We start from the raw sequence: 12,737 nt of genomic DNA on the forward strand, positions 1-12,737 counted from the left end.
CTAAACCGTGCTGATACTGTACTGTATTATGTTTTAGTACTGCAAATCCTATGCATCCGAATTTATTTTATAAAATATTTTAATATTTTAAGTCTAGGTTTCAACAGCAACTTGATTTAAATTTTTTGGATTTGAAAACAGTTCACGTTTTTGATTAAATAAAACAACAATTTATATCCATGTTGTTGTATGCAGAAAATAAATGAGGTAGAAAGAAAGAAAATGAAGTCAAGACATTTGTTTTATGTATTTATTAAACCATCATCAAATCAATCCGAGCAACAAATATCAATATTCACATATTTCCTGTACATCATTGACCAGTAAAACAATCAGGAAAAAATGCACATCTACAGTTTGCAGAAATCAGGTACAAGAATTTTATTCTGAATGGGTATGAACATTTTGGATATTTGTGTGCATTCTCAACATTCTGCATTTTCGACTGAATTCTATCATGTACTGTCAACACACAGCTATGTAAGCAATCCCACGTAATCAGTAGTCAAACAAATAAATTACAGAGAATACTGATAAACTGACAAAATTCCTTCAAAGAATTCATACTTACGACAAACAAAACAAAACAAATCGTGATATCAAATGGTTAAGAATCAAGCAATGGTTCAACTGCCAAATTACGGGAAATTTAGTAATATATTTTCTTTCCACGCTGGACTCAGATATGGTCTGACATGGTTTTTTCTTAAAACACAAGTAACATAAGAATAACGTAATAACTGATAATGACCCCCAAAATCATAACCAAACGTTGTGAACTGATAACTGTGGGTAAATGCAATGTAGAATGAAACAAAGACGTCCTTTATGTGCCCAGGATACAGTTTATGACTGTAAAGCAAAACAGAAAGAGTGAAAAATGAGTATATTTGTGCCTCATTAAAGCCTCATTGTTTCAGGAATTATTCATGTTGTGATATAGTGAGAATAAATGCACACTGTAAACAAACGAGAATCATGACAACTGAGATATTTGCTCCCACTTTTTTTAAAACCACTGCTCTCCTCTATTGAGAAACTTTGTTTCTTACAATTGTCTTGTGATGAAGCATGTCAGTTCTTTCAACAAAAACTAAGCAATTATTCCTTCACATGTCATTGAAAACTGTTAAACTTACATTGTACCTTAGATACTGCAGTAGTTTTACCATAAAAATGATAAACTTTACCAACAGCATGTCATTACAATCATCTTTTTATAGACATTTCTTACATTGGGTACAATAAGTATCCAGAAAATGTGGAGTGGACGTATTGACCAGCATAAAGTCCTGCCGCCTGGTCAGATGGTAGCTGTATATGCACAGTGTCTCCTGGTTGTAGAGGGAGTACCGCACTCCCTGATGCCTGATCCAGCAAACCCTTTTTGTATTCATCATATGTATACATCACAGGCTCATTGTTTTTCATTAGGGCCACCCACAAGTTACTTCCTTTGCAATGGACATGGTAGGAAAAGTAATAGATCCCTGGTACGGTACAGGTGAACAAGCCATTTTGGGGATTGTAGTCCTGATTGCCATTGTGAAGGAGTTTGTCAAAGATGACGGGAGAACCAACAAGAGGGAAAGGATTTGTGATCTTAGCGGTGAATGCAGGCATCTCCATGGCGTTTCCTCCAATGGCACCTCCATCCTTTACTTTCTTGTATCCCTGGGCACTGTATGGGCCAGTCATGGGAAGAATCTGGCCAAGGTCAGGATATATAGCGGGTAGTCCTGCAGGACCAGGGGGTCCTGGTGGTCCTGGCTGCCCTGGAAGTCCAGCAGGACCACTTGGACCAGGATTACCTGGAGGACCAATATGACCACGGAGTCCTTGCTTGCCCTCACCTGGATAGCCTGGGTTACCTGCCAGGCCTGTTTCACCTTTTCTCCCTGGCAGTCCAGGAGGTCCAAATGGTCCCCCTGGCCCTGGAAGCCCTGGTATACCCTGTGCCCCCTGGTGGCCTTTCTCTCCGGGTTGTCCAGCCTCTCCTCTTTGTCCTGGCAGTCCTGTACCACCAGGGAGACCAGATGAACCTCTCATACCAGGTTCTCCTTTGGGACCAATGGGCCCCTGAAACCCTCTTTGTCCTGGTTGTCCATCGACTCCTGACAAACCTGGCTGTCCTGGAAGACCCGGAAGCCCTAATCCCCCCTTCATTCCTGGATGTCCCTTTGTTCCCATGACACCATCCTCTCCCTTTTGCCCTGGGAAGCCAATACCACCGGGAGGTCCTATTGGACCTGGTGGACCAGGCATTCCACTATGTCCAGTGGGACCAATGACCCCTGGAAGACCTCCATGACCTTTATCACCTTTTAGACCAGGAGGTCCAGTGAGACCAGCATGTCCCTTGTGGCCCTTAGGCCCTGGAAACCCTGGTTTACCGTACCCGGGTAAGCCTGGACCTCCTGGTAAGCCATGAGGGCCTGGTTCCCCTTTCCCTCCAGAAACTCCTGGTTGACCTCTTAAACCATCTTTTCCTGGCTTCCCAATTCCTGGTAAACCTGGTGGTCCTGGTTGACCTCTTTCACCTGGTGGCCCTGCCAATCCTGGCTCCCCAGATGGGCCAAGCTTTCCTGGTATTCCTGGCTGTCCTGGGATACCATTCAGTCCAGGCTTACCAACCCCAGGGAGGCCAACATTGCCAGGTGGTCCAGGTGGTCCATTAGGTCCCTTTACACCTGGTAAACCAGGTAGAGCAAGTCCTTTGTCTCCTTTGGCACCTGGGGGACCACTTATCCCTGGTGAACCTTTTTGGCCAGGCTCCCCTCTGAGACCAGGTTGTCCAGGTAGCCCCTGAACTCCTGGTTTAAAATTCCCAGGGAGTCCTGGGGGACCTGGTCGCCCTGGAGGCCCATGAAGTCCAATTTGTCCATCACCACCAGCAGGACCAAGATCCCCTTTTGGTCCTGGTAATCCAAGTCCTCCAGGCTTCCCTGGCAATCCTGGCATTCCTGGTTTTCCAATTCCTGGATAGCCTTGTGGACCAGGAGGTCCAGGCTTCCCTGGCATCCCTTGCAGCCCCTGGCCCGGCGGCCCGGGAGGGCCTTGTGGTCCTGGTGGTCCAACTGGCCCTGTTGGTCCTGAGGGGCCCTGAATTCCTTGTACTGCTTCTCTGAGACCTTCTCCACCAGGACCAGGAGGCGGTGGCCCTTTGGCCCCTCTGGGGAATGTTTGCCCTAAAAAAAGTGGAATGTTTAATAGGTAAAGTTAAATATAAAATAAATCTAGAAGTACTTGAGCTCACCTTTGCCCTCAGTCAGCGGCCTCTCTTTACCCATTTGCAAGGGCAGGTGAGAAAGCCCCTTCCCAAATTGGGGCAGCAATGGGGCATCTTTTCCATAAGGCAGGTGGGGCATCTCGTTCCCCATGAACTGCTGCTGGGGAAACCCTTCGTTGTACTGAGGCAAAGGTTGGTGTTGTTGAGGCGGCTGTTTGTTGCCATGATACGTCCCCCCATGAACAAACTGCAGCGAACACAACAGGAACGCTGCGATGAGTAGACGGAGAGAATGGAAGTGTGCTGCCACCATCTTCTGCAGAGGACAAGCATAATTATTGGAAGGTTTTCTGAAAGACATTATTTTGGTGCAGCTCCAGACAAAGAGGTGAATCAGCCTCGTGTTCAGCCACAACCACCAGACTGTTCTTCATTATACTTCACGAGTCACAGAAAGATTCCCTTCTTTATTTATCTATTCAAACGTAATAGATTTGGGGACTCCAATCAGAACACGCTGATTAATTACGAGGCCCCACGTGAACACATGTCGGTGCTGAAGAGGCTGGTTAAGTGCCGCCAAGAGAGCGGTGTGAAAATAAACGCCGATGAGAGAATGTATGCTTTCCCTCGCTGCGGTATTTAGGTGTCCCGAGTAGAACAAAGCATTTTGGAGAGCTGGAATTATTGAAACAAGAACTTGCTTACATTGTTCTGAGCAATTATGTTTAAAAAAAAGCAATTTACAATAAGTAGTAGTCTGGATGTGATTTGTGTGGTTTAGATGTCTTCTGGGAATTCTTGAGATTGTAATTTAACCTGCAATTTAATTAGATTTCAAAGAATAGCCTGCTGCTGGATCATATTAACTATTATGTCAAACTTTGAAATAGTTTATATCCTGGTCGGTTTCATCTGTAAGTGTTTATTTCTCCAGAATTCAATGCATTTTACTTTTGTTAGTTTAAATACGGTGCAGCTTCCAGTGACAAATTGTCTTACTCTCAAATTTCCCCTCCACTCAGACCGAAGATTGTTGCTTCCCTCTGACCGGCACCTCCTTCCTCTGGTTTCTCCTCTACCTCCCTTTGCTTCACGTTAATTTTCTGAATCTTTTCCAAGTCATGAGTGGGATGATCGCCGAGCAGGGGATCCAGCCAGGTGTCGGTCCTGCTGGGCACTGTGGAAACACGAATGTCAGGTTGAATGGATGTCAGGTGCTGACCTTTCACAGAGGCCTGGGGCTTGTAGCACTCAGCTGTCATCTCCACTCGCTGGACATATTTTGGGTTGATGCCGTGATGTTGAGACACACCTATTTCCTTAAGAATGTCGGGACTGGGGTATTACAAAAATAAACCCAAATTAGCACAATTAGCACATCATTTCTGGCCTTCAGAGGACCTGTGAAGTAAAGATGTGTTCACGCTGGAGCTATAGGTCCAGCACCATGGACAGAGCCTGAACGCCACATCAGTTTTACGCTTCTTCAATGTCACAACAGTAGCAGGATAGCCCTGACGCTAAAGGAAGGGGGGATAAGTCTTCAAATACTCAAATGTATACAATATTTTATGCCGTATTTTGTTAATTTTGGATCTTAAATTGATTAATAAACTACATTTCTATTTTATTTCTGCCTGCATTAACATTTTTTTTGCAGATTTCCTGCAAAATATTTGATCTTTATCAAAATTTTTCAGCCTAAGATGCACTGATTGGTGCCTAAATGCTGCATTAAGTCCCTCGATTACCTCAAAACAAACACATTGCAGTAAAACACTTGGAAATAATGGAAAATTTTGAAAAGACAGCATGAAAACAAAATTCTTTCAGATAGAGAGAATTTAAAAATTAAAAACCACAATGGAAAACAACTTTTAATAAATGGACAGAAACGATGGTTTCAATGCAACGTGAGCAATTTTTATGGTTTACTTTTTTGTTAAATGTTTCCCCAAAACCAAAATTCTGGAGCTGATCTGCTCCACATCTTTTTCAGATATAGACAGTATTGATCTTCTAAATCAAACATGATGTGCTCTCACAGCGTAGCCTCCGCTGCTCAGACAAAAGGAGGAACACATGCTTGGCGAGGAAACCAGACGATCTGTAAAACAATAAGTGAAACAAGGACGGACCCGGATCTCTGAAACACATGTTCTCTCAGGTCTCCAAGGAAACGTTAGTCCTCATGGCTTAGAGAGAAAACACATAATTTACATGAAGGGTTCATTGAGGAAGATGGATGCAGCATTTCAGGTCATGGCGTACCTGACATTCAGTTCTACTTGTGTTTTTCTGCCCTGAGTCGTGTCTACAGGCTAATCATGAACTCCATTGCTTGTTTAAAGCTTAATAAATGCAGACATAATAAAATCTGTTCTGATTCAGCTAATTCCCAATTTTTTTCACCGTGGCCTGAAGCCTTGCTTCATCTAATTGGTTTTGAATCTTGAAATGAAAACGTGGGACAGTGAAGTATTAACAGCACCACAAACATGCTGCGTTTGAGCAACCCCAGCTTGGCTTCGCCATCAAACACACAACACGGTGTTTGTTTCTGAATAACAGTGGTTAAAACAACTGGAATTTTAATTTTTTTCCACTGGATTGTTATCCCTGAGTGCTTCTCACATGTGAAACCAAATATGCTATTTACTCCAACTCTGAAGAGGGGAGCTTTGATTGCAGAGAGTCCGTGTCATCAGTCATCTTTTGGGTTTCCAGACAATGTAATGGGAAGGAATCGGAGAAAGCGTGTCTGGACCACACATCACACCGTCTGTATATTTGCTTTAGGCTTCTCTGCACGGCAAACGTTTCAACACAACAAATAAAATCTCATCCTGCATCATCCTGTTCTGGTTTCTTTCTGTTCTCGTGCTCGGGGTCAGCTGGTTAGAGAGTTAGGGATTAGCAGGAAGTAGATTTTCCAACCACAAGCTTTCAATTATAACTTATTGATCGGCTCACATGCGGTGGTGGGACCTTTTTTAAGGTTTTTTTTTTACAGTTCACATCAGAAATCTCCAAGGGACTTACAATGTATTCACATACAGTTGGAAATCAAAGACTTTGTGACTAATCTGAGTCATGCATCAAACATGTTTGAGGCTCTCACACCTCTATTGCGTTTTTAACATTATTTATGGACTCATTAATATAATTTTCAGGCCTCTAGAGAAGATTTTAACACTCCAAACACAAGATCTTCTGTTGCCATCTGTCTATAACTGTAATAAAGTTTAAACTCAGAATTGTCACTGGTCTTTAATGACCTCCAGCTCCGGTTTGAAAGTAATCACATTTCCTTTTCTCCTTCTTGTTCCCGTCCTGATTGATTCCAGATGGGGGGGATCTACCCTCCCTAAACAAACAATGAGGAGCAGAGGTGTGTCGTTGCTCACAGATTTGGTCGCCGAGCTGAAATGCTTGTGGTCAGGCCTGATTTTTCTGTGTCGAACACATTTCAGAGGTTTGTTACACCGAAATATAAGTAGAATTACTGGAATTTGGAACAGACTGAAGAGATGAGGCATCATTCTCTCTGTGCTAATCAACCTTTCCTTCAATGCATATTGTCATAAGTGGTGCCTTTTTTAAAACAAACACCAATTGAACGTTTGTGCAAAGCAAAAAGGGACGTGCAGCAGCTCCGTTGGTGCAGGATGAAGAGCTCGACACAGGAATGCGCTGATCAGCTGACAGACGGCAGCGTCAGCGCCAGGGCAACATCTGGGGAAAGCACCTGTGTGTGAATATTCAACACATGCTTGTTTGAGTCGTCGCTCTTGTTGCGTAACATTTAGAAAAACGCCAGACCTTAGAACTCCTGAGGATCAGGGACTTAGCAGTGGCATATCTGGAATTAAAAGTCATATTGATGCTTTTTTTTGTGCATAAATTCCCAAGTTTTCTTCCTCTGGAGATGCAAAATAAAATAAATTTAGAGTTTGAACTGTTTTTAACAAATTTTAAACACTAACTCAGGTGAAACTTGCACTTTTATCCCGTCAAACACCATTTCCATATTTAAAGTCATATTTAAAGACTTTTCTACTATCACATGTGCTTTCTTTGTGCATTATTAATACCAGACATTGGCTTTGTCCATCATGCCTGACGTTTTCCATCTGCAGTACAAGCCACGCTGCAACAACATCCCCTCAGCGCCTCATTCTCCAAAACCACAAATCAAACTCTGAGCCTGTTCTGGAGCCACAGCTGTTCTTTTTTGAAGCTGCTGTCTGAACTGTCACCAAGCAGGTGATTTATCTTGCCTCAATCATCCAGGAGCTTTTTGACATTAGTCCTCACACACAAACGCTCCCAAACCTCCCCCCTTCATCCTCCCACTCCCCCATTTTTTCCATCTCTCACAACTCACCCCATGTCTGGCTGCAGTTTTTGGGCAGAGATCATTATTTTCCTGTCAAAACAGAGTATCTGGTGTCTGTATGGTTTTAATAGTGATGCAGAACTAAGGACCACTCTCCAGAAAAATTAATAGGAAGCTGATAATGTATGCTTTTTTTTTTTTTTTACATCGTGCTCGGCAGGAAGGATCTCAGGCTTTCAGATGCATCCTAGTTTTCCTTCCCTTGTTCTTGCTCATATTTTTTCTGGCTCTCTGCTGCTGATTGATTATTTTTACAGGCCTTAACAACGTTTGGCCTCAAATCACATCTGATCACTTGTACTGTACTTAAACCACAGACTCCAGCGGGGAATTCTGCACTTTTTTTTGTTTTGTTTTTTGTAAGGTAAAGAGAACAGAACACATTCTGACTGTTTCCGACATGATGCAAGGTAATAAAGTAGATTTATTCGAGTATTTCTGGTGAGATTCTGTACTCTCAACATTTAAGTCGACAGCTTAATTTCAGTGGTTTCAGTTTCCATGGCGATTTGCCCAGAGTGAACATTTTAATGTGTCGTTTCACCTTTTAAAGAGGAAACCTTAGCAGTTCCAATCCAATTCTTTTGAGATGTGAACATTTACAATGAGTCATTCCGTTAAATAAAGTATTCCCTTCTACCTAAATACATGTCTGAAGCCTGAAGTATTCAATGTTTCAAATGAGAAAGGACAGATCAGACTAAATCTAAAAAAAATAACTTCATTCAGATTTCAGTAATCAACTCAGGACCCTTCGGATGTATCTGGTGGCTGTTTTGTGGGACCCCGCCTCTAGGCTGTAACTGATCTAGTAATCACATTACTGCAGAAAAAGTACTTTTAATTCTGAGACAAGAGAAATAGGATTTGAAAACAGACCCTTGTACTTACAGTGAAGTATTTTTAGATCGTTGGTATTTCTGCTTGATTAAAGGATCTAAATGTTTCCTGCACCGCTGCTAAATAATCTGATGAAGGCAGAAAAACCAGCTGGATTGCAAATTGACCACAAATTGTAAGATGTCCAAACATGGAAGCGTTTGCTACAGACAGAAATCAGGGATTGAAACCATCCTGAGCAGCGATAATTAATGGAATTTGGAGGGCGAATGCAATCTAATGTTAAAAAATGAGAAGTTTATTGATGAAACTCTTTGGTTTCTCCACCTGTAAGGATAAATTATATAAAAGTGATCATTCACGGTTATTTTGATTGGTTGCATTCAATATTTTACACACACATTGATTTATCCAAGCCATAAAAAGGCCTGGGATCATTTGGGGTCGGCTGCAACATGTGTGCTCCGTGACAGCCATGAGATATGAGTATAATGCGCTAAACAGTCGTTCTATAAAAAAAACTATAATCCCCTGTTCCTCTACTGTCCAGATGTTTTTGCAGCGGACTATTTACAAGGGATAATAAGAATTTAGAATTTAAGAGTTTAGATAAGACACCTTGTTATAAATCTTCAAAATTTAAAGCCATAACACAGAGCGGTGAAACAAAGATGCCTTTTGTTGCACACAAAGACGGTAAAACCAACAGAAAACGGTCTGAAGTGCCACAGATCCAGTCTGAAAGTGATTCATATTTCATCTTCCTGAGGAGCCTGGTAGCAGGCGAGCGTCTCAGACTGCAGCTGTGGGATCAAGAGAAACTCTGGGCTACATAAACGCTTCCTGTTCAGTAGGTGTGAACTGTGCAGAGTCTGGGTGCCAGACGAGAGAAGGAAAATAAAGAGACGTTAAATGAAGCCGTAGCTGAGGCGTCTGATTCAGGCCCTGCGTGGATTTTCCAACGCTGTGAATAATCTTTGGCTGTTTTAACAGCTCAGTTCATTCGAGTTGAATTATTAGTGTTATTAAATTAAAACGTGTTATAACCCGAATACTGTTAGTCACACAAAGGAACTTTAAAACAATAAATTTACTTTATGACAGAAGATAAATGAGATTTGAAACGGTTTGAAAACAACAGAAAATTTACTTTAGATTATTTGAATTAAAAAAAACCTGTTTTATAGTAATTCGATAATATTATCCAATAAATTTTTATAAGGGATTTTTTACATTCTGGGAATTATAACTTTGCAACCACAGCAAACATTATGAGACATTTATATCCTCTATTATAACGTAGCTCCTTCTACAATCAAAGAGCTTGCACCTTGACATAGTAATTAGTTACTTTAACTATTTGTCACTTGATATTTGGCCAACAAATTAAAAAGCCTCCACAGCCAGGAGACTATCTATCTAAGCTTAGCTTAGATAGATAGATAGATACTTTATTAATCCCGGAGGAAATTGCATTGCTTAGCATAAAGGGACGCACAAAAGTGGGATCAGCTCGGCTGGTTCTGTCCAATGGAACCAGCCGGATAGATGCTGAACCCAAAGTTGGCAAATTTGGTTTAAATTTGGCATTTTTGGTGCAATAATCAAAACAATCCAAAGTTGAGCTGGTGTCAGAAAGAACAGCAAAAGTCCTGCTATTTGCACCAATTTCCTGCTTTGGCCTTAAAAATGAAGGGAGAAAAAAATGGATGTGGTGTTTCATCAAAGGGATCTGGCTAACGCACCGAATTCCTGATATACTGGTTTTGAAGGAACGCGTCCAACATTTTTACTTTACTGGAATTTGGCGAAGTGAAGCCGGTCTAGGGCCAAAACCCGGAGTTCACATAAGACGCTCCAGCTTGCATCGAGCCATTAAACATGTGCACAAATACGACACAACTGTATCTGTTTCCTAACCGACCATCGCAAATATTGGGAGAACTTAAGCCCGAAAATTAGGTGTTGAATTTGCGCTTCAAATGCTTTTTAAATCCAGAAAATAAACTGGTTCCAAGCAAAGCCGGCCCAAGCATCTCCCAGTATCATTTTCTCGATTTAAAGTTTCTTGTCACGCCTGGAGCGTGGTTGTTTTCTGTGTGTTTCCACGGCGCTGCTGCTCACCACTAATCCACAACAACATTCTGCTGATGGCAACGGCCCCTTTCGGATCACACTGTGAGAGTCGGGGCAATCAAAAGCTATCAGCAAGTTAATTGTACGACTGCTCTGACCTCAGTTATGTGAGGTCACCACATTTTCCCCAATTTGAGAGTTTCCTCTTAAAGAAAAAGCAAAACGGGACCACTGGATGCAGCATGGGAGAAAAATCTTTGCTTAAAAACCTCTCACCTCAGCAGATCGGGCCTGTGAAGCATATTCTTGCATGCATCTATTCGTACCAGGTTTCACGCTCTGGCAGCTGACAGTCATAGATATTACTAATTTAAATCATCTTGCAGCAGGAAACAGTTTTATCGATCCACATCAGGTGTGAAGTGGTGGTTCCTGTTTCCAGGCAGGTGCACACTCATTATAAAAGCCATTTGACTGGTGCAGAAACCTTTTTCATCAAAAAGTCTAACCAGGTTTGTAGACATTGCACTTTCTAGGTAGATTGACATAAAAAAAAACGTTGCCTAAAATATTTCCTGAAGCCCAAACTTTCCATCCCTCAGAGCCAACATGCTTGAAGAAATCCTTTTTCGTACTCTTAATTTTATCCTTATTTATGTGGGTTTTCTTTCTGGATGAAAAATGCCGACAATTATCCTCCTGTGTTCACAGACATGCAAATAAAATGTCTTAAATGTCAGGATATTCCATCATCCGGTGCTAAATTCAGTCAGAAAGCTGCTCTGTGCGTTTATTTGAACAAGTCGAAGCCTGCGTTATTCTTCCCAGGTGTCTGTTTTGGATTTTCTTTTCATTTGGAAAACTGCTGCACATTTTCTGCAGACACTTCTGTCAGCGGAGGCCTCTGGAGCTCCGAGAGTCCGGTTTTGTGAATCGCATACCATCCCTGAAGTTACACGTGCATTGTTCGGAAAAGGGTCGAAGTAAAAACACAATTTTATCCTCTTTTTTTTTTTTTTTAAAAGAAAATGGAAAATTACTCAGAGTGTCGCTGGAATCACGGAGAATGGAGAGAAAACACTTAAAAGATGAAACCATAAGCCTGGTTTGGAAGTTTAGAAGCAATGAGTGCACTCTGGATGTCCAGGGGAACCTAAACATGGCAGCTGTGCCAACCCAAACATCAAATCCTGCCGCTCTGGGGGTGATGCATCACCTACCTTAGGGTGCGCTGCTGCTGCTGCTGCGTGGAAGACTCCCAGAGCTGTGGGATGGACGCTGAACAGCGGCTCTGCTGAGGGTTTGGCTTATATCTGCAGGTGGGTGGAGCTGCACGAGTTGGATGTGTGCATGTATGTGAGAGAAGACAGGAAAGCGGATCTTTGAGAGAATCAGCGACCGCAACTGGAGCATTAGAAGTTAATAGAGTCGAACCGAGGCAGAGGAAGGGAGTCCGATCGGCTGCAGATCGAGAGGAGGAAGAGTCTCGTTTGACTTGGAGCCCTCGGTGCATTCTTTGCAGGCAGGCAGATTTGAGGGCAGGGTCTTCGCTTTTGGTTTTGGCTGAGGTCAAGATGGAGCTGAGAGCGGAGGCCACATTGCACACACAGTAGTTGACAAAACAACCGATTCATAATGATCATCTGGAGGCTGCTGGAGTGCTTCACAGTCTTCCTCATGGATGTATGGATGTTGAAACTTGAAAGAGCCAAAATGGAAATGGGAATTTGTGGGAATTGGTATTAAGTACCCCCCCAAAAAATAACGGGAACTTCAGGGAATCTGAGTTTATTTGCATTAAAGTTCAGTTCAGCAGTCAGATGAAATATTCTACATTCAAAAATGAGTAAAAGATAAATACATAGTTGGAAGTGTTCTAAGAAAACTGGCTGAGTTCTCTTTCAAAAGAAAATTGTTGCCACGGAAACACGGAGAACATGTGGCTAAAAAAGATGATATTAAATGGTTCCAGAGAGTTTACAGTGACATATACCCCCACATTATACCTTGAGGGGGGGGAGTAATAAATAGGTTTGCACGTCCTTAACCTTCCGTCCTGTCACATGACTCTCCTCCAGCGCTTTTAAACGCCGTCGCTTTCGTCCGGGTGCTTTTGGAGGGAAAAAGGAGCGTTCACAAACAGCTGGTTCACATTTGAGGAATGACGTGTGGTGTTTTTGTTTGCGTTGC

General features: G+C 42.3%; 1 protein-coding gene across 1 annotated transcript; it reads right to left on the reverse strand.

Annotated features, from left to right (window-relative positions):
* Positions 1-236: 236 nt before the first annotated feature.
* LOC137591284 (collagen alpha-1(VIII) chain-like) lies at positions 237-11,999 on the reverse strand. The gene is made up of 4 exons (XM_068309183.1): positions 11,768-11,999; positions 4,232-4,409; positions 3,257-3,545; positions 237-3,188 (listed from the first exon to the last, which is right to left on the reverse strand). The coding sequence occupies exons 3-4, from the start codon at positions 3,540-3,542 to the stop codon at positions 1,231-1,233; spliced, it is 2,244 nt and encodes a 747-aa protein (XP_068165284.1). The 5' UTR covers positions 3,543-3,545; positions 4,232-4,409; positions 11,768-11,999; the 3' UTR covers positions 237-1,230.
* Between the last annotated feature and the right edge of the window lie 738 nt (positions 12,000-12,737).

The sequence above is a fragment of the Antennarius striatus genome, chromosome 24 (genome assembly GCF_040054535.1).
Source record: "Antennarius striatus isolate MH-2024 chromosome 24, ASM4005453v1, whole genome shotgun sequence".
NCBI classification, from domain to species: domain Eukaryota; kingdom Metazoa; phylum Chordata; class Actinopteri; order Lophiiformes; family Antennariidae; genus Antennarius; species Antennarius striatus.